This window comes from Chelonoidis abingdonii, chromosome 5 (assembly GCF_003597395.2).
Source record: "Chelonoidis abingdonii isolate Lonesome George chromosome 5, CheloAbing_2.0, whole genome shotgun sequence".
NCBI classification, from domain to species: domain Eukaryota; kingdom Metazoa; phylum Chordata; order Testudines; family Testudinidae; genus Chelonoidis; species Chelonoidis abingdonii.
In genome coordinates, this window is record NC_133773.1 from 43,232,078 (window position 1) to 43,254,174 (window position 22,097).

The 22,097-nt window shown below is 45.6% G+C and overlaps 2 protein-coding genes and 1 pseudogene across 5 annotated transcripts in view; 1 reads left to right on the forward strand and 2 right to left on the reverse strand.

Moving 5' to 3' along the window:
* LOC116834789 (uncharacterized) overlaps positions 1 to 6,096 on the reverse strand; it is a 45,817-nt gene extending 39,721 nt beyond the window's left edge. Inside the window, 2 exon segments of the mRNA XM_032797096.1 lie at positions 5,907 to 5,931; positions 5,933 to 6,096. Of these exon segments, the coding sequence (XP_032652987.1) occupies positions 5,907 to 5,931; positions 5,933 to 6,096 (189 nt within the window).
* Positions 6,097 to 6,215: 119 nt separating this feature from the next.
* On the forward strand, positions 6,216 to 16,127 carry BBS12 (Bardet-Biedl syndrome 12). Of its 4 annotated transcripts, XM_032797098.2 has the most exons (4): positions 6,216 to 6,334; positions 9,329 to 9,493; positions 9,650 to 9,699; positions 12,848 to 16,127. In XM_032797098.2, exon 4 carries the CDS (start codon positions 12,864 to 12,866, stop codon positions 15,036 to 15,038), a length of 2,175 nt encoding a protein of 724 aa, XP_032652989.1. In that variant the 5' UTR covers positions 6,216 to 6,334; positions 9,329 to 9,493; positions 9,650 to 9,699; positions 12,848 to 12,863; the 3' UTR covers positions 15,039 to 16,127. The 4 variants fall into 4 exon arrangements, with proteins under 4 accessions (XP_032652989.1, XP_032652988.1, XP_032652990.1 ...); XM_032797097.2 differs by lacking the exon at positions 9,650 to 9,699; XM_032797099.2 differs by lacking the exons at positions 9,329 to 9,493; positions 9,650 to 9,699.
* LOC142046950 (U4 spliceosomal RNA) lies at positions 7,258 to 7,440 on the reverse strand (annotated as a pseudogene).
* Positions 16,128 to 22,097: the final 5,970 nt, after the last annotated feature.

The window sequence follows — 22,097 nt, forward strand, 5'->3', positions numbered from 1 at the left end:
TTAAAATGGGGTTTGAATTACAATATGGCAAACAGTGAACAGAAGTTACAATGTAGGCAAGGGTAGTGAATGGTGAACAGAAGTTACATTAATAAAGTGAACAATTAAAAACAATTTCATTTATCAGTTCTACACAGCGCTGGGGCGCCTGAATGGGCATGTGCAGGAGCAACGTGTACCAATGTTGGTGCGGTCATGCCGGAGCTATCAGGATTACCTGTGCGTGGTCCCTGCAGATCTTCAAAATCACCCTGTGTATCAGGGGGATCGGAGGAAAGGCGTAGAGCAATCCGACCCCCCAAGACTGAAGGAAGGTGTCCGACAGAGATTCCAGACTGCGGCTCAGGAGAGAGCAGAACCGTCGGCACTTCCTGTTTTCCCTCGAGGCGAACAGGTCTAACAGGGGAAAGTCCCAGAGCTGGAAGATTGAGCGTACTACGTCCCATCGGAGGGACCAATCGTGACCCCGGAATGAGCAGCTGAGGGTGTCCGCTAGGCCGTTCTGCTCTCCCGGAAGGTAGAACGCTGTCAGGTAGTAGCATTCTGAACGCAGAAATCCCATGACACAAGGGCTTCCCCGCACAGGGAAGAGGAGCGTGCACCCCCCTGTTTGTTGATATAAAAGGCCGCCGATGTGTTGTCCGCGAGGACTGAAACACATCTGCCGACCAGGTGGGCCTGGAAGGTCAAACAAGCCAGGCAAACCGCTCTCAGCTCCCTGACGTTGATATGCAACTCGAGGTCCTCCAGCGACCACAAGCCCTGTGTCCTGAGATTTCCCAGGTACGCTCCGCAACCCTGATCCGAGGCATCCGTTACCACAGAGAGGGAGGGTTGAGGGACAGCGAAGGGGACACCCATGCACACTTTCTGTGGGTTGAGCCACCACCGTAGTGAGCTCAGCACCAAGTGGGGAATGGATACCACTGAGTCCAAGGGGTCCCTAGCCGGGGCGCTATACTGTCGCTAACCAGGACTGTAGTGGGCGAAGCTGGAGTCTGGCATGGTTTACCACATAGGTGCACGCCACCATGTGACCCAACAGCCGGAGGCAGATCCGCGCCGTGGTAGCTGGGGCACACTGCAGTCCGAGGATGAGCTCAGACATCGCGCGGAACCTGGATTCCAGAAGGTACGCTCTGGCATGGCTGGAGTCCAAAACCGCCCCTATGAATTCTGTTCGTTCCGTAGGAGACAGGGTGGACTTGGCTTCGTTCAAGAGGAGGCCGAGTTTGAGAAAGGTCCGCCTGATGAACAATACCTGAGCCTCCACCTCCTTCTTGGTGTGGCCCTTTATGAGCCAATCGTCCAGGTAGGGGAATACCTGGATGCCCCGCTTGCGCAGGAAGGCTGCCACAATTGCCCTGCACTTCATGAAAACCCTTGGGCAGCTGATAGGCCAAATGGGAGCACCATGAACTGCAGATGGGCGTCGGCCCCGACGAACCTGAGGTACCGACGGTGTCAGGGAATTATGGCAATGTGGAAATAAGCGTCCTTTAAGTCAAGGGTGGCATATCAATCTCCTGGATCCAGAGAGAGAATGATCGAGGACAGGGAGACCATGTGGAACTTGAGCTTTCGTACAAACTTGTTCAGTTGCCGCAAGTCCCGGATGGGTCTTAGGCCCACTTTCGCCTTCGGTGTTAGGAAATACCTGGAATAGAAGCCTTTGTCCCTGAGCTCCCGAGGGACTTCCTCCACCACCCCTGCCTCCAGGAGGGACTGCACTTTCTGAATTACAAGTTGCTCATGAGAGGGGTCCCTGAAGAGGGACGGGGAGGGGGGAAAACTGGATAGAATATCCCATCTCTACTGTGCGGAGCACCCAGCTGTCCGACGTGATTTGGGACCAGGTAAAAGGGGGACAGATGTGACCCAAAGGTAGGGGGAGAAGGATGCAGAGTCTCGATAGGTAGGTCCCCCTTGACCGTACCATCAAATAGGGGGCCTAGGCCCCAATGACAGCGTCGGTTGACCGGATGCCTGGCCGGAGGGCTGGCGTTGGTAATGCCTCCTGCCATTTCTGCCCCGCCTGCGCCCCAGCTCCTGGCGAGTCTGAGGCTGGTAGGGGCATGGGGCTGTCTGTGGCCTAAACTGCCTGCGCTGGGTCGCAGGAGTATGCAAGCCCAGCAAGCAAAGCGCAGCCCTCGAGTCCTTTAGGCTATGTAGACGCTTGTCCGTTTTTTCAGAAAACAGCATCTGCCCCTTGAGTCCTGGGGAAGGAGCTCCGTAAACTTCGACATGGCTGAACATGTGTTATGATCTTACGATCGCCTGTTGGTTCGCAATACGGAGTTGAAGGCCTGCCGTAGAGTACACCTTTCTACCAAAGAGGTCGAGCCTTTTGGCGTCCCTGTTCTTTGGTGTTGACCCCTGAAACCCTTGACGCTCCCATTGGTTGGCTGCGTCTACCACCAGGGAGTCCAGGGGGTGGGGGCGGGTGAGCGTACAAGTGTTTGTGCCCTTTAGAGGGGACAAAATAACGCCATTCCGTTCTCTTGGCAGTAGGGGCCAATGAGACTGGCATTTCCCGTAAGGTGTGGGACGTATCCGATATGGTCTTGATCAATGGAAGGGCCACCCTGGATGGTCCGAGGGAGCCAGGATGTCCACTACAGGATCCGCGTCCACCTTGATTTCCTCAGCCTGGATTGCGAGGCTCTGAGCTGCTCACCGGAGCAGTTGTTGGAGGATCCGAGTGTCCTCCAGGGCCGGTGCCGCAGCCGTGCCCGAGACCACTTCATCTGGGGAGAAAGACGAGGAAATCACTTGGATCAGCCCTTCCTCAGGTGCATGTAGCCGTTCGGGGTCCTGTGGCACATGGTACTATAGTTCCAGGGCTGGTTCTGATTCTGAATGCAGCACCGCAACCGGAACCGGGGTCGCCAGTGAGCGGCTTGGCATATCAGGTGGTGCCTGCTGAGCCCGAACCGTAGTCACTGCCGGTGCTGCACCTGGCTAGGGAGTGCTAAACTTGGATATGGCACACTCCTGCCCGGCGATGGTGCCGGTGGAGGAGGCAACTGCGCCGGGGCCACCGATGCCGATCTGGATCAAGGACTAAACGCCTGGCCCACCGAATGGTGGTAGGCCCAGGGGGTCCAAAACGGCCACTGTGAGGGCGGATGCCATTGCTGCTGCTGCCACTGTGGCTAACGCTGGTGGCTTACCCCTGAAACCTATCTCCTGCTCTGCGACCAGCTGCAGCAGTAGGAGTCTTCCTCTGAGTCTGAGGTCTCTGAGTAAGAGGACCTGGGGGGAGCAGCATCCAGTGCCGTTGGAGAATGATGCTGAGGCGGCGGGGAGCCTCTTATCTGGTCAGGTGCTGCCCTAGTGGTGTGGTGTGGGGAGGGAGACGACAGCATGGCTGGCTTGCCCCTTGATTGTACTAGGGGATGGGCTGTGGTAGGCAACTCCTTGCTACGGTGCGGGGAGGCCGGCGCCGGGAGTCCCATCAAGTGTGAGGCCGCCTCGAATGCCTCCGGTTTCGAGGGGAGGTGCAAGTCTCCGCTAAGGTCCAAGGATCCAGGCCGGTCCAAACTCGACCGCCCTCTCTGTGGTGCAGGAGTCGACAGAGCAGCCGAGGGCTGTAGCCCAGCCTGTCCACTTGTACCCGGCGACGGTGTCGGCCTCTGGAGGTCCTGGTGGGGTGACAGTTCCCTCATCGGCCTCCTCTTCTTAGTGGGCACCAGAGACGGTGAGCGGTGCTGCACTGAGGCCGATTTCCTATGACCCGACTCCGTTCGGTGCCGGGTTTTGGGGGATTTGGGCTGGGCCCTAAGTCTTGATGCCGGTGCCGGGGCGCTGCGCTCCGAGGAAGACGTGCTGGGCACTGCCTCGGCCGGTTCTGGGTCTGAGGGTGGCCGCAAGGCAGCCTCCATTAGGAGGATTCTAAGTCTTTGAGCTCTGTCTTTGAGAGTTCTGGGGCAGAAGCCCCTGCAGATAGAGCACCGGTCCCTTTGGTGGCCCTCTCCAAGGAACCTCAAACAAGCAGACTGCGGGTCACTCTTGGGAATGAATTTCCCGCAGTCCTTGCAGAGTTTAAACCTGGCGGACCCGGGCATGCCCCAGCGGGTGACGAAAATGTGGGGGGGATCCCCCAACTACCAAGAACTATATACAAATAACCTAAGTAAACTAACTATATACACGGACTATACAAGCGAGGATAGGACACTGCTAACTTGCTATGCGCAAGAGAAGTTCCAGCTAGCCGTCACCGGTGGTAAGATGGAACTGAGGGGGTGGAGGGTTGGCAGGCCCCTTTATAGGGCGCCGTAGGGGCGCCACTCCAAGGGGCGCCAGGGCCGACCCTACGGACGCTGCTACGGGAAAATCTTCCGGCTGGCGTGCACGCGGCGCACACACACCTACTTGGAATGGACATGAACAACCACTCGAAGAAAAATTAGACTTTTCAGGCCCTGCCATAACTTTCTGTCAGTAGGATGCCACTAAAGTAAGTAACATTTTTTAGATTCTATTTTGGGTTGGAATTTTATTTTTAATATGACTTGTCCATACCAGGTTGGCTTAGAAACCCATTATTCCTTCAAATCTCTCGCTTTTCCTTCCATTAACACAGCTGCTCCAGATTTTTAATATTTAAAAACCCCTAAGATATCACATTTAAGTAATAGAGGGACTCACAGGGAGACTCTCTAATTGAAAAGGAAGGATAAATTGTTATACAGCAGAAGCCCAAACCACCTGTCTTTCAAAATTTCCCTACATCCAGTTGATCAAATGGACACTGCTTATTGTTCTTTCCACACATTTCAAATTTTAACACTGCACAAATTCTTCAACTATTCCATTTACATTCTTTTCTTGCCCACATAATTGCTGTGTATGCTAACTGACAGACAGACACCAGAACAGGGTAAATTAATTAGGAGAGCACATTTACCCATTCTAGGTGGTACTGTCTGTGTGCCCTGCATGTTACCACACCCAAAATTCAAACTGCAGATTTGCCATGTTTGGTATTTTATCTCTACCAGACAAAAGAGTGACATTACTATGTCATCCCGAAAAAAGGAATGTTTATCTGTCCTACTGGAATTAAATTTGGGTAAGTTTATTTTAGCATCCTGCAATCTAGCCAAAATCAATAATGCCCCATAACATAACAACAACAAAACAAAGTGAAATAGGTGGAAAACCTGAACAGACTAGTTTTCCAGGGGCTGAGCAGTAGCTCTTCAAGGTGAGCTCAAGTGTCTTAGCCTGTCTGACACTTTCCCTCGGTGTAGCTCAGAGAAACAACAGGTGCTTACCAAGAACCCCAGGTCAAGGGAAGTGTGTATGGATTAGTGGTCACATGGGGATGAGCCAACCCAGGGCCTATGAAAGCAAATACAGGATACTCTATAAAGTTGTTAATCAGGGGTCTCCCTATAAAAAAATAAAGCAGCACCAGACCTGCTCCTTGAACCATCAATCCTGAAGACCCAGAATCCCCTGCAGGAGGCCAGAATCTAGCACCCTGTCTGACCAGAGCTGAAGAGGGCTCCTTTATTAAGCCCTTGGCAGCATGTCCACGATTTGATGGTAACAGCATTAAAAACAACCGAGCAAGTGCTTAGAGCGAACACCACCCGCATGCCAGCTTGTCTGGAACTAGCCCTGCACCTCCCCCTTCCATCGCAGCTTTGCCCAGAGGGCCCAGCACTGGTTGCTGCAGCAGGGCTGGGATCCCCCCACCGCATCTTCACACGGGGCGCTCAACGCCTCAACCTCGACGCTTTGGGTCAGGACGGGCTGTGCCACGGTGCCCAGGCCCGGGGGTTGGCAGCTCGTCTGCTGAAAGGCCTGGGGAAGGGTTCCCGGCGCGCTCTTATGGCTGGGGCAGGTGGGGGCGAGGCCAACTCTGCTAGGGGCGGGGGGGGCTGCACACTCACCATCCGACACGCGGCACTGGGGCTCGCGGGGCGCCAATTGCTCTGCCACCAGCACACACGGAGCCCCTCTCCTGGGGCTGGCAGCGCGGCCCGTCCAATGACCAGCGAGAATGTCCCCGAAGCCCCGCCCGCCTCCATACGCGGGGCCAGTCAGGTGCGGCGGGCATTGTGAAGTCACACCGAACGTCATGTTGCCCGTTGGCTTGGATACACACTACAAACGCAGGCGTCGTTGTCCTGGCAACAAATCCCTGTTTTAGCTGCCTCCGGGAGGTTGGGCGCATGCGCCTACCGGAAACAACGGAAATCGCGCGCTGCGTGCGAGGCTGTTCGGTCGCGTTTAGAACGGGAGTGACCCTCCCCCGCGGACGACCCGGGGTCTTCCCTGCGCGTGGGGAGAGCGAGAGCGGGGCTGGCGGCGGAGAGCGGTCAGTAGTGCGGGGCGGGGGCGGCCCTGCCTCTGTTGAGGGCCCAAGCGGCTGAACACGGATTCCAACTGCGGCGGCGGCGAGTGGGTTTTGTCCATTTCCGAGCTGCGGTAACAACAGCCCGGGCGGGGGTAGCGCGCGTCATTCCCGCGGGAGTCCGTGAGCTGCAGCCGTCTCTGAGCCCGCTGCTGGGACAGCACCTGCGGGGGCGTGGCTGGCGGGTGCATGCACGGTGGGGCCAGCACCTGCGAAGCGCCTCCCCGCCGAGACCCCTTAGCAGCGGCTCCAAGGGGCTGGTCTAGGAGGAGCCCTTCCTGGGAGAGAATCCGCCTGGGGGGCTATGTAGTTTCCTCCTTGAGACTTGGGTACAATAGTAGATAGGCCATGCGCTTGGCAAGACTAGGTTGGGGGAGGCCTCTGCTAATCAGAAAAGTCTGTTCTAGTGCCTAGTCACCTTCAGCCAGCTTGCTCCTTTGCTCTCTTTTATTTTTTAAAACCAATACAATGTACACAGTTGTTTTCCTGTGTGTTTAACAGAGCTGCAGACCCTTCTTTAGGGAAAAGGAATGCAGGCTCTGAGACTCGGTCACTGGCCTCAACAATTTATGAGAGGCTGTCACGTGCCCTGCAGATTGAGCTTGTGAAGAATACCTTCCTTCTGCAAACAGGCAGAGTCAGGAATGCAGCACTCCTGGCCGTCTGATGCCTATGCACCTACTCAGGCTCCAGTGTATTCCGAGATAGGGTGACCAGATGTCCTGCTATTACTGGGACCATCCTGTTATTAGGGGCTTTGTTTTATATGGACAATTATACATCCATGCCCCTCCTTTACCCTCCCCCAAAAGTGTCCCGATTTTTCACACTTGCTATCTAGTCACCTTCTGAGATGCTGTGGAATTTACCATCCTTCTTGCAAAATTTAACTTGAGGTTCTAGACATTAATTTAAAATAAAAAAAGGAGAGGGCAATTCTCCACTGAGCTAGGTTTCCCCCTTTATGCCACTCCGGCAGTGTTTAAAGGACTTAGGGAAAAGTTTTCAACTCACGATAATCACGCCTTGGATTAACCTCACTGGCTGCGATACTGCCACTGTGCAACACCTTGCATAAGATGCTCCTGCAGAGACAGTCCCCCTTCTCTGCAGCTGCTGGTGGCTTAGGGATGTAATAAGGTATGTCTACACAACTGCTGGGAGTGTGCTTCACAGAGCAGCTAGCTAAACCCACAGTAACTCCACCCAAACAAGTATGCTAAAAATAAAAGGGAGGCTGTGGTGGCATGGGTGATATCTTGGGCTAGCCACCAAGTATGTATTCAAATGAAAAAGGAATGCAGTCTTTTAGGACTCAGGCTTGATCTGCACTGCCAACTTATGACTGTAAAATAACTACATAGGTTGGTATAATTGCGTTGCTCAACTAACTCCAAGTGTAGACTGTGTTATGTTAACAGAAAGGCTCCTCCCTTCAACATAGGCACCACCTCTCACACTGACCAGAGAAGCTCTTCAGTCGGTGTAGGTAGTATCTTCCTTAAGCACTGCAGAAGCACTGGTGCAGCTGAGCTACTGCAGTACTGTAAGTGTAGACAAGCCCCCTGTCTCTAGCCAGAAAAATTGATGAGAAACTATCAGTCTCCAAATAGCAATATGCTTGAGGTAGATGGGATAAGGAACTGCTGTTACTTTCCATGGCTTATAGTAAACTAAAACATTTTTCAGCGGCCTGTTTTCCAGTAACTGCAGCTGCACCAGGGCTAGCAAATGGGTGTGTGGGTGGGTATGTGTGCTTATGTACAGACAAATCAGCAGTTTTTACTAACACTTCATGATGATATACTAAGAGCTGGAAAATTGATTCAAAATTTTATAGTGTAGAAAGACCTTTAAAGATTAAGATGCTACTGGGGAAAGCAAAGCAAAGTAATACAAACATACAGTCTCTCTATTTCAGATTGTAAAAATAAGCTGCACATTTTAGGCCAAAACAGATGATGCAATGAAACATACTCTTTTTCTAGAAAAGAGTTTTCTTCTGCTCAGCTATTTACAGAGGATAGGCTTTCCAGTGGAGTTGGTCCTGTAAGTCAGTGCTCAGGTAGGGTTGGTAGAAACACATTAAGGCAGTCAAAGAGTCTCAGGCTAGTTAAAACATCACATCCCCTAGGTAACATAGTTATTCTGGAAGAACCCCCAGTGTAGATGCACCTGTGCTGACAGACGAGTGCTTCTGTCGGGGTAGCTGTCACTTGGAGGTGGCTTTCTGTTGGCATATAGTGTGTCTACACTACTGGTCTTTGCCAGCATAGCTATACCAACATAGCTATGCTAGCAAAGCATTTGCAGTGTAGACAAGGCCTCAGTTTCTCCATTGATGCTTCTCCATAGACAATTCCACCTCTTACTCATTCATTATCTTACAGGGTCTTCCTCCTTTTCTTTCTTCACTCTTCCCTGGCCTTTTCTGATTTAGGTAACTTGAAAATATAACCCAAACTAACTTTTTTTTTTTTTTTTTTTTGATGGATGGATGGATGGAGAAAGAGGAGAGGAAGAAGTATGAAATGACTAAATTTCTAAATGCAATGTCTTGTACCACATGTAGATTTCCTCTGTTACAGTCACTTGTATGTTATGGTTATTACCAGTGTACATGTATCCATGATGGAAAAGAAAATTACAAGCATTTATAGCTCAAAAATGAGTATCACTGGATCTTTTAAATAAAATGTCTCAAGCAAAAGATACCCAAATTGCTTTATGAACTGATCTACAAGTTATACATAGCACTGTAGGGATTACTTCACATCTCTAGTATACCCTGTAGGGTGAAATGAAGCATCTGTTTTACAGCAGCAGTCCAGATTTAGGACCGGAAATGAGGATTACCTTTTTCAGTTGAAATATCAGGGGAAACTTTAGGTGAACAGCCTGTAATTGACAGTGTTGGAATTTGATCATAGCGCTGGTGCAACTGCCTCTGTTTTACAGAAGATGCCACAGTATCTTTTATCACAAATCACTGGACTTTTGTTTTTCACCTCATCTGATAGACAGCACCATGGTGCCTCTTAACCCCCATGCAGAAGCACAGTTCAGTACTAAGGCACATCTTCCTCAACGGGTAGAAAACTTGATGGGACTGCTGGTGATTGGGTGAGTCCCAGTAGAAACAGAGAGAACACTCATGGGGGCAGGGGGTTGCAGGAGTGGCCCTTCCCCCCTCCAGAGGCTTTATCTACTCACTGGCCAGCTAGAGAGGAGGGGAGCTGATTGGTTTCTCATTTTCTCCTTTCATAATTTAAACCCTAGCTTGGCCCAGGCGGAGCCTCTTTTTGCTCAACAGCCCCACCCTGTTACCTGTAAGTATATTTTCACAGCTGTGTCTTGCAGATGCTGCAGGTCTGACCAGTTGCCCGTCTGGGGGTCAGGAAGGGGGTTTTCTTCTATTGGGGCCAAATTCTCATAGTTCTGGTAGAGGTTTTTTTTTCCCCCCTTCCTCTCAGCATTCTGGAGGTGCACTTAGGTAAAATAGAAATAGGATTGAGGCCAGGTTTATACTAAAATGTTAGGTCAACCCAGCTCTGTTGTTCAAAGGTGTGAAAAAGCCAACCTAACCCCACATGTAGTCAGTGCTAGGTTAATGGAAGAATTCTTCAATCAACCTAGCTACTGCCTCTCGGGGAGGTGGATTAACTACAGCGACAGGAGATACCCCATGCGCACGCACTGTAGTGAGTGTCTGTGCTGAAGCGCTGCAGCAGTTTAAGTGTGGACATAGCCTTGGTAGTTGATAGGGATGTTAGTTTGTTGCATCTTGCAGCCACTTTCCAGTGCATTTAAAACAATTTCCAGAAGTAGAAGACCTGGGCTTTGTGTTGATGGGATGCGGAAGACCTTATGGCCTTCACGGGCTGATGCCTACCACCATTTAGTAACCTCTGTCCCCCTCATGGGTGGTGGGGGTACTGATAGGATTCAGAAGAGTGAGCTGAATCCTAGGGGTAAGCTGAGAGGGTCTGCTCTAAGTTATTGGTTCATATAGTAGGAGCCTCGTAACTCCCGCACTGAAACCATTTAAAATGTCTGGTATGTGAGGGTATCGGTAACTGGACAGTAAGTGCCCCACAAGTTTAATGAAGTTTCAGCCTGCTGCTTAAAATCCATCCTTGTGTCTGTCTTCATTCGCTACAGTGTCTGGATAAATAAAGAAATAATGGTGTAACTGGCAAGTAAAATTGTTAACGATTCCACTCATGCATCTGACGAAGTGGGTATTCACCCACGAAAGCTCATTCTCCAATACGTCTGTTAGTCTGTAAGGTGCCACAGGACTCTTTGCTGCTTTTACAGATCCACACTAACACGGCTACTCCTCTGATACTTGACAGTAATGAAAAAGGAGGATTTCTTTGGAAAATACTGATATATAGCATGACAAGCCTAGATTACTACCCCAAGAGGCTGCCAAGAAAAGTTGCCAGAAACACTTAGGCTTTTTTTCTTTTTTTAGGTGCACATTTCCCTTCCCATCCCTCTTCAGTACAATTTCAGAAATTAAAATGAATTGCTTATTTAAAATCCTACTTTAAAAATAATCATAATAATTAGAGACGTGTGGAATAAAATTATTCTGAGTCAGTGATTCTTTTAGAACTGATTTAAGTTTTACTTAGTCTTACTAAGTAAATTAAAAGAAAGGGCTGTGTTCAATTCAAACTTCAATGGTTCCTTTAAGCCTTAGTTCAGAGGCAAGATACTTCTGGCTCGTTGTTGTGGCTTGCAAAGACATTGCGTGGAACAAATGTATAAATGAACTGGTAAAAATGTTGCTGTCTTACATGCAGAACTTTAAAACTTTACTAGGCAGCCTTGAATTTACTAGGCGGCCTTGTTAATGGAATGGAAGGGGGACAGGGGATGTCATGAAAAGGAACAAGGATGAATAAATGGCAAGGGCAAAGTTATGTGAGGACACAAAGCTTGATCTTGACTGTGGGACAGGAGGGTAAGTCATTGGAGGAATTCAAAGACAGGGTGACACAGTCAGAACAACAAACAAGGCAGATGATTTTAGCAGTGTCATTTTATGTAATCTGGAGCGGGGATTATGTGGGTGTCAGAGAGGCCAGAGAGTAGAAAGAAGGTAATAGATTAGAATAGGAGGGGCTGGACAAGAATTTTAGCTAGAGGGTCAGTGGGAAAAGTTTTTGGATCTTGGGGCATGTCTGCATAGGGACACTCAGGAAAGTTCAGATAACTGAACTTGTGACTTTAAATTGTATTAGTTAAACCTTATTAAACCCGTGTGGATGCTCTTGGTTAGAAGTAAAGTGGCCTTAGTTTGCTTTGGCTTAATTCACTGTGAATTAACTTTCCTGAGTGTTCAGTGTAGACATGCCCTTAGACATGTTGTGATGGGAGAAGCAGTATTATTTGTAAATGGCCTGAACGTTTGGGGCAAGTAAGGAGAAGGAGTCAAAGAGGGGCTACCAGTTTATGGGCATGAGTGACAGGGAGGAGAGCGGATGTTTCAACACTGAAAGAGACTGTGAAGTGGAGAGGTTATATAGGGAAAGAGAAGGCATTCCGTTTTGACACGTTAAAGAAAATGATTTGAAATTGTTTATTTCTCTGAGCAGTGCCATTGAAGTCCAAGCTGTAAAATCTTTCTATTTTATTCATGAGGCATAATAAAAGTGTGGCTTTAGACCAGTGGTTCTCAAACTTTTGTACTGGTGATCCCTTTCACATAGCAAGCCTCTGAGTATGACCCCCCCCCCATAAATTAAAAACACTTTTAAACGTATTTAACACCATGATAAATGCAGGAGGCAAAGCAGAGTTTGAAGTGGAGGCTGACGGTTTGTAGACCGCCCCCCCATGTAATAACCCCACGACTCCCTGAGGGGTCCCGACCCACAGTTTGAGAACCCTTGCTTTAGACCATTTTTTCATGACTGTGTTCGGAGAGCGTGCCACTGAGTGGGAATGAAATATCTTCATGAGAAATTTGGTAGTTGGTCCCTTTCCAGCTCAGTTTGAAGTCAGTGGTATCACTAAGGGTAGTAAAACCTATGCCTACTAGTGTTTGCAGACAAGATATGTTTCCAGCCCTGACAACGTGCATTCTGAATAGACAAAACAAATGCCAGTTTTGACATAAGAAAAGAAGTCGGGAGAGGAATGGTTTTAGTCTTAAGGAGTGGTGGTCTTTTTTTATGATTAATTCTGATCTGCTTTATTAAAATACTTGCTTTATAGGGTAAAATTAAAAGCTTTTAATTTTGGGGAAAAAAATCTGTATTGTCTTAGCAGTACAACATTTCAACAACTGCATGTGTCAGACATGAGCATCTTATAATACAATACATGCAACGTAAAATTACTTCACTCAATTGGTATTCAGTTAATTTTTGTTAATTATTTACTATGTGCTGTTAATTTTTTGTGAAGTATGAAGTCTAGCGCAATAAGGACAGAAGCAATAAACCTGTATTTTGTTTACAGATATTGACTGCTGATCATGGCTTTCAGAAATATGAACAGAAGATGTCACATTGGACTTCAGCAGCTTTCATCTTTAGCATCAATAGGAAGAACATTTTTAGGGCCAGTAAAATCATATAAATTTATTGTAGATGAAAGCACCAGTGAGAGTATTTTGACTTGTTCTGCAGTTAGACTTCTTGAAAGTTTGGATTTAACTAGTGCAGTGGGACAGCTTCTTAATGAAACAATTCAGGCACAGAACAAAGAATATAAAACTGGAATGACAACCCTGTTGTTTCTTGTTGGTGCATGGAGCAGTGCTGTACTTGAATGCCTTCAGCAGAATGTTCCTTTTTCACTAATAGTATCTGTGATGTCTGAAGGATTGAACTCTTGCAGTGAAAAAGTCCAATGTCTTCAGCTATCAGTACATAATTTATATAAAGGGCCTAATTCTGTTCCTATTCACTTCACTTCTAGCAGTCTGGGGCCCCAAATTATTGAAACTAAAACTCCTGGTATTGGAGCTAACCATTTTTTAAATCCTCTTCTGCATATTCTTAAAGAGGTTCCTGTATCTAAAGAAGAAAGTGTTCCTGAAGGCCTTCACTCTCATCAAGCAAGCCCTTGCGATCCTCATAACAGATGTTTGAATTTACACGTATGCCCTACAGACTATATAACACCCTCATTGGTTGAACCAGTGGGCAATAAAACTATGCCTGCAGTTCCTGGAAGCAGTTTGATTGCATCCAGCTATATTAAAAGAACAAGATTAACTCATAGTAGATACTTTAACACTCCAGGAAAAAAACATTGTTCACTCCAAGTAGACAATTTTGGAGGTCCTCCCACTGGGCCTGCAGCATATCCTTATGAATTTAATGATTTTGGACAGTTGGCAATGGCTCTTAGCCATGGGAATCAGTCTAGCATGAAATTGGTACAGGATATTGTCAGATGCCAACAAGAAGTAGCTGATCACACAGGTTCTTCTCAATTTAATATTGCAGAAGTTGTGACATGCTGTTTACCAGGATTGTCTGAACATTATTCTTGTGTGTGTCCAGGGTATATCACTTTAGTATCACCAGAGAAAGCCACTGTTACCAAGCAACTTCAGGATAGACCACTTCAGATTCTTCTTGTAGATGGTGATCTAACAGAAAAGTATCGTCACTTGGGATTTAATAGACCATCAAATGTCAGAACAATATCGGAAAATGTAGGTTTACAAGAAAGTAGCTCAGAAAGTTTATGGATAAATTGTGTGTTAGATATTTTAATACAAGCAAAAGTAAATTTAGTTTTGGTAAAAGGAAATGTGTGTGAAAGTTTAATGGAAAGATGTATCCTGAATAACATATTGATAATCAATCCAGTAACTCTCAATGTGCTACATGCTTTTGGGAAGGGCACAGGAGTGCAGCTGGTGACATACCTTTCCCAGGTAAATAGTTATTGCGTGGGTAGCAGTGTCTGGGTGGATTTCTGGAGAACTGGTGACTTGAGCACAATGGAATTGGATAACAAAGTGCCAATCAGTATAAAGGCTGAAGGAATTCATCTGGTAACAGCTGTGCTTAGTAGCACAGTAAGTTCAAAGATGCAAATCACTGAAGATCAGTTCTGGACTTGTGCTTATCGCCTGCATCATGCTTTAACTGACCAGAAAGTTTTTCCTGGAGGTGGTGCTGTTGAACTGTTGTGCCTCAGTCATCTTAAAAAGCTTGAAGAACAATCTTTAAAGCAACCAGATAAAAAACCTTCAGAGGATTTTTACATGTCGTCTTGTTGGCTGACAAAATCATTGACACAGTATAAACCAGTTGTACTTAAAGCTCTGGCAAGTGGTTGGCATCAGTACCTTTCAAGAGTCATATGTAACACTGCTCATTATGCATCAGAGTTTGAAGCAAGCGCTTCCATTGAGCATCATCTCAAAAAAGCAGCAGACTATTGTTCTCCTTCAGCATATATTCTGAAAGAGTTCAATAAAAGAGATAAGCTCATGGTGGATTTTGGTCTTTCAACTAAACCCGAGGAGGCTGTAAAGATATATGACAATGTTACACCCAAGGTGGAGGCATGGCGCAGAGCTCTAGACTTGGTGCTATTAGTGCTTCAAACAGATGCTGAAATTATCACAGGTCCTAAGAGAAATCAGTTATTAAATTCACATGTATCCAGTGAGTTCATATTTTTATAGGACTTAGTAGGCTTTATTTAGGACTCTAACTCAGTGGGTGGAAAATTTGCAGGTACAGTGTTTGTACAGCTATAAAGCAAACTTTTTAGGGTTATGCCAATGATATTTACCAATAAAATTCAGCACATGGATGTAGAGACAAACTAGATAGTGCTGTAGCTTTTAATTTCTAGAAATGGAGTTTGCATCTGGGTATCCATCCAATCTACACTGTGACAAGGTCACACTGATGCATGAGAGAAGTATGAAGCTGCTAGGTGGAGATACTAATGGAAATGAGTTCACTGTCTCTAAGCAACAATACTGTCTGTTTGTTCCCATACTCTCTCTACTAACCCTCCTCCCCACTTCTTATGCTATGTTGCATAGGAAGCAAAAAATATAGCTCCAGACTCTTCAGGTGGAGAGAAAAGGCTGAAATTTGGTCTGGGTTTCGGGCATGTTTGTGCTTTGCAAAACAATGGCAGGGGCAGCTGAGAGTTTCAGCCACAGATTTCCCTTTAGTCAGTTCTTGCCCTTATTCACCTGCTACAGCAGAGTAAGACCCTCCTGTCTTAACTGCTGTTTTTGTGGGTGTTCTGTGATGGGGGCTTTGCTTTGTCTACCCTCATTTCTTATTTCTAGTGGGGCTTTTCACATAAGAAACTTCAAGTCCTGTCTACCCTGTTCCTGGAAGACCTTAGATGACTCAGATACTAGTGAGATTGACATCACAAGTAACAAATGTTTTTTAGTTGCTCTTTTCTTTTTTTTCTTTTTTTGGTGACCATCATTTCCCCAAATGCCTGATGCTGTTGAGAAGGATGATTCAACACTTCACCTCTTTAGCTAAGGGTTGAGAGAGCTCCTTCTCTGTTTCTCTGGACTTCTATGAAGAGCTCAGCCAAACACAGGGATGAGAAGTCTTTATGCAAAAAGTACAATGAGGAAAACCCTACATCTTGTACCTTCTGTGTGGATGAAGAAATGGGCACTCTTTCTTTGCAGGTCCCATTCTGACTGCTTCAGAGACTAGCTATTGTCTGTTGAGGGGAAATCTACTCTTTGTTTGGAAGTCTGAGAAGGTGAGAAGTATTAAGCATATTTCACTGAATACACTACTCTACAGCCAAAATGCTTCTGAAATAAATGTAGTCAAACTTTACTAATTCTGGGTCACTGAGAACAAAAATGATGCTTAAAATTGTTGATTGGCTCTAGTCTAGCTGTTGGGCTCCAGACTACAGCAGTGGAATCTCCTGGCAGGTGATGTTAGGGTTTCCATGTTCCGTGACCGTCAAAAGGATCTTGTCCCATTCTTCTTCATGGAAGGTGATCTTGTAGCCTGCAACAACATCGATGGTGTGATGGCAGCCCTCAACATCGTTCACGATCCAGATGAGTGGAGACTGTTCATTGATTCATCGAAGACGAGTCTTAAAGCTGTTTTGCTGCATAATGGCAATGTTTTGCCATCAATTCCAGTTGGTCATGCAGTCCATATGAAGGAAACCTATGACAACATGAAACAACTTTTGAGGTGCATAAACTATGACCAACATCAGTGGCAGCTTTGTGGCGATTTGAAGGTTGTTGCTCTCTTGCTTGGTCTGCAGACTGGATACACAAAGTACTGCTGTTTTCTCTGCGAATGGGATAGTCGTGCAAGAGATTCCCACTACATCAAGAAAGATTGGCCACTCCGACAGTCATTGGAGCCTGGGAGGAAAAGTGTTCAGCATCCACCACTTGTTGAATCAAGGAAGATTTTGTTACCACCCTTACACATCAAGCTGGGTCTGATGAAGAACTTTGTCAAGGCCATTGACAAAACACAAGCAGCTTTCAAGTACCTCCGTGGAAAATTTCCAAGGTTAAGTGAAGCTAAGATAAAGGAAGGTGTCTTTGTTGGTCCTCAGATTCATGAACTTCTTCGAGATGATGCATTTGACCATGCACTGCGTGGCAAGGAAAAGACGGCATGGAAAGCCTTCCAGTTAGTGGCAGTAAATTTTCTCGGAAACAACAAGGCAGACAACTACAGGTTGTTGGTGGAAAACCTCCTCAAGGCATACAAAAGCCTTGGTTGCAACATGTCACTAAAGATACATTTTTTGCACTCTCATCTAGATTTTTTTCCACCGAACTGCGGAGCAGTGAGCGACGAGCACGGCGAGCGATTTCACCAGGACATTGCAACAATGGAGAAATGCTATCAGGGCAAATGGAGCCCATCAATGCTTGCAGACTATTGCTGGACAGTGACAAGAGATGCTCCATTTAATGAATACAAGAGACAAGCCAAGAAGCGCCGAGTAGACACTGAATAGGACTAAACTATGTACATAATAGTTTTTTGCCTTTTGTTTCATAATAAATTTTATTTATATAACCCTTTTGCTGATTTTTAAAGTGTTACATAAACAGGACAGGTGAAATATTATCATGTAAAGCAACCATAAACACATGAAAAGACCTAGGTTTACAATTTATGATTAAAACTCTACTATCTACACAATATACATAGACATAAAATGTAAAAACTTAAATATCTTAGAAACAGTAGCCAATCAGTTGTTTTAATTGTCATATTTGAATTCAGCACATTAAAATACATAATAAATACCACATTTTATCTCTGAAGCAGAGGACTTCTCAAAAATTGTAGACCAGTGATGATATTCCAAGTAGTGAATAGCCAGGATCAGCTCCTCAGCTAGCCTGAATCAATGTTGTGATGTTAACTTCAGTAGGTTCATGCCAGCAGAGGATCAGGCAACAAACTTGCCACCAACAAGTGCTCAGGTGCCTATATAAGACATTACGCAGCTATGTTAAAGGGGTAACTACTCCCTTGGAAGAGGGAGCTTCTCTATGCCTCTGTTTAGAGAGGGTGCTGAGAGGTGGTCCTAGAAGAAATAACAGTCATGGTGGTATCTATAGACAGAGTAGATATGTTAAAAGTAGAATCACAAATATTACTAGTTAAATTTGAGGTGGACTGGAAAGAACTGACTGAAAAAGCTTGAACTGTGCCTGGCTCAAGCCATTGCCATTACCTTCCTTTTCCTAAGTGTTAAAATTCACTTACATTTGTAGGAAAAGTAAGAACATTTGTCTAGTGAGAAGAGAGACTAGCTTTCATAGTATATAATATTACCCCCAAAAAGGTTGTATTTCCAACTTTACTAAACAGAAACCTGCCTAGGGCCTATATTATAGTCTTGGGCATGACAGTTTACCTCCGTGCCTCATTTTCTACGTTTTAAAAGGGAAATGATAGTATAGACCAGTGCTGGGCAACCTGCGGCACAGCAAGGTAATCTGATTGCGGGCCACGAGACATTTTGCTGACGTTGACTGCCTGCAGGCACTACACCCCGCAGCTCCCAGTAGCCACGGTTCTCTGTTCCCAGCCAATGGGAGCTGTGGGAAGGAGAACTTGCAGGTGAAGGGGCCGCAAGGATGTGCTGTCCACCACTTCCTACAGCTTCCATTGACCGGGAACAGACCCGTGGTCACTGGGAGCTGCGGTGTGGTATGCCTGCAGACGGGCAACATCAGCAAAATGTCGCACAGCCCGCAATCAGAGTACCCTGATAGGTAACCTGTGGCCCGCGTGCAGCCCATCACTGGTATAGACCTTATTTATAAAGTGCTTAGAGCGCTATGGATGAAATATGCTATCTAAGAGGTAGGCAGGGATTCTTTTGAATTAAATTTAATGTAATACAGCAAAAGACAAATTTATTTAGATTTACACATCCTTTATAACCCCTTTTCATTTTTGTACCAGTTACTTTGTGAAAAGTATATTACCAATGATTCATAATTTGTGTAATATAAAAAACTATTTGAAAATATCTGTATTTAGAACCTGTACTGACAGTATAATGTATGTTTTGGTGCACTACAAAAAGCTGCTGTATTTTTAATGTTCTTTAATGCTAAGGGAAGACAGGGAAGTAGGAATCATTCATCCATTTGAAATATGTATACAAAATGAGAATGTGTATATGGATATGCCTTTCAATATATTGCGAAGTCAATTTGTACATACGGCAAATAGTACTCTAGCCTGCAGTAGATTATACTCATGAGTAGTACTACGTTTGGTATTGTTTGCAGGAAGAGAGCATAATTTTGTGTTTATATATAGGGAATACATTTCTTACTATAAGGAATATATACTACACAGGCTGTCAAATCTTGGAAGAGGTCTCACTTGAAGCACCCCCTTTTGACAATATTTTCCCCCTCAAAATAAAATTAAAGTCTGCCTGGTTTCCTTTGGGTTCTTTTGGTTATCCCTTTTCAACAAAACAAGGGATGACTTTTACAGCAAGCATTCTATGTGCTTTCATTGTGGCAAAAGACCAAATCTGAGTCTGGATAATTTAGTTAAGAGTCATTTTACCATCTAGCAGCATTTAAATAGTAAGCCAAACCAAGATGGAATTGGTATCAGTTGTAACAGAAAAGTGTATAACTGGAGACAAGTTTCGCAAACTAATACTTTGAGTAAACCTCACGGTGAGTGTCTCATACTTTGGGTGAAAACAAAACAGAAAAAAGACTGTAAATGGTGGTACTAAAACTAATTCCTGCTTTTGAGCATTTTTCTCTCATCACTGTAACAGCTGACACCATTTGGATTAAATATGATTAGATTTACTCACCACCATTGCTGCTATTTGTAATCTGATTCTATACATTTCTTTTGGGGTGGAGAGTGGGCATTACATTGGAGGCCAAGAATTTTCTAGAGAGAAAAAGAGCTGTTTTACTGTAAGTCCTGGCTCAGTAAAAGGGCAGTCAGAAAAACAGCAGTTTCCTACAGATATTTTAAATGTGGTGGGCCTTTGTCGCTTCCTATGTATTGATCTGACTAGATGTCTCCCTTTTCCTTTTAGTCTTCTCGTCACCTGTGTCTCTCACTCTAGAGAAGGTATTATGGAGCAGAGGGATGAGCTGGCTCGAGTACCACTGTCCAGCTACTGCCTTCCCATTTACTCTGATCGCTCCTTGATCCCTTTATTCATTCTCCAGCTCTCCTGCTTCCTGTCATAGGCACCACCCAATCCAGGTGCCTTCCAGCCTTCTGAACTTGCTCTGAGGGCCCATCCCCTCAGGCACCTCAATTAGTTTTGTCAGCTTCTGATGACTATAAATAGCTAAAGCTTGTGGGAAAGAAGGAGTGAGGCAACAGTCCCTAAGAAGTCTCTGTTAGTAGGCTCCAAGTGTATGGCACCAGACCTTATCTAAACCTTGGGCCCTTCATATTAGCTTATCTCCATACCTTTCCTCATCTCCGTATATTTTGGCTTTCCCAACCCCCTTTTCCCACCCACAATTCCACAACACTTCACCTATCCCTTGCCCTGTGAAAAATATCCTACTTCCTCATTTCCACCTGAAACAGCCCCTGGCTCCCACAAATTACTAGCCATTCTTCTGCAGTAACCTCATTTTCCCCCTGTCATAAACAGATGGTTAAGGGTTAATGTCTCTTTTACCTATAAAGTGTTACAAACAGTGAACCTGGAACACCTGACCAGAGGACCCATCAAGAGACAAGATAATTTAAAATCTGGGTGGAGGGAAGTCTTTGTGTGTGTTCTTTCTTTGTCCGTGTTCTCTCTGGGTTCTAAGAGGGACCAGACATGTAAGCAGATTCCTCCAATCTTTCTGAAAAAATTTCTTCTGTTCTAATTTTAGTAAGTACTAGTAGAAAGGCGATTTTAGTCTTTTGATTGTTTTCTTTATTTGCACATATGTATCTGGCTGGTAGAATTTTAATTTGTATTTGGCTGGAAGAATTGTATCTCTGTTGCAATTTGTATATATGCTGGGGGGAGGATTCTCTCTAGCGTGTATAAGCTGAAAGACCCTGTAACAATTTACCATCTTGAGTATAGAGACAACTTTTACTTTTTTCTTTCTTTAATTAAAAGCTTTTTCTTTTAAGAACCTGATTGATTTTTTGGTTATCTTGCGTAAGACCCAAGGGGAGGGGGTCTGTACTCACCAGGGAATTGATGGGAGAACGGAGAGAAGAGGGGAGGGAAAACCTGATTTCTCTCTGTTAGTCACTGCCTCTCTCTCCAGGAGAGAGGAGGGGGAGGGAGGGAAAAGTGAATTTCCTCTTTGTTTTAGATTCAAGGAGTTTGAGTCACAGTAATCTCCACGTGTACCCAGGGAGGGTAGGATCTGGGAGGAAGAAAGCAGTGGGGGGAATGGTTTATTTCCCTTTGTTGTGAGACCCAAGGAGTCTGGGTCATGGGGTCCCCTGGGAAGTTTTTGTGGGGACCAGAGTGTAGCAGGCACTGAAAGTCCTGGTTGGTGGCAGCCTATCAGATCTAAGCTGGTAATTAAGCTTAGAGGAATTCATGCTGGTACCCCATCTTTTGGACTCTAAGGTTCAGAGTGGGGTTTTATACCATGACACCCCGTTTCACAACACACCTGGTATTATTGTGTCCCCACAGCCTATGAATACTTTAAGGACTTCCACAGCAAGCCAGATAGCCAACTCAGTCCCTAAACAAACCTTAGGCATGAGGTGAAGACAGGGGTGCCTGAGGAGTTTCTCCTGGTTTTCAGCTGCCCAGAGGACCATTGTCACTACTCATATGACATGGGCCCACCAAATGTCCTTTATGCCCTCTACATAATCTGGATGAAACAGATCCTCAGTTTATGTAAATTGGTATAGCTGCTTTGACTACATTGGAGTTATACTGCTTTACACTAGCTGAATATCTGGTCCAATGTGAGGTATACAGGGAGGAATTATAAGACTAATTAAATTTTCATAGATAATATCTATATGGGAGATGCTGCTCATAGCTAAGTTGTTACGGTTATATTGAGAGTCCATATAGCCATGAAATATAATCTATGACACACATTCCACTAACAGATAATTGAAAGAAGCTATTATGAACATTTTTGTGGTTAAAATAGCAGATTTTTTGTTGATTTTTCAAAAATGTCAAATAAAAACTTTTAAAATGGCCCTAAATGTAAGTCTACTTTGAAAAGTTTAAAAAAAAAAATCTCCACATTTATTCGGCTTTC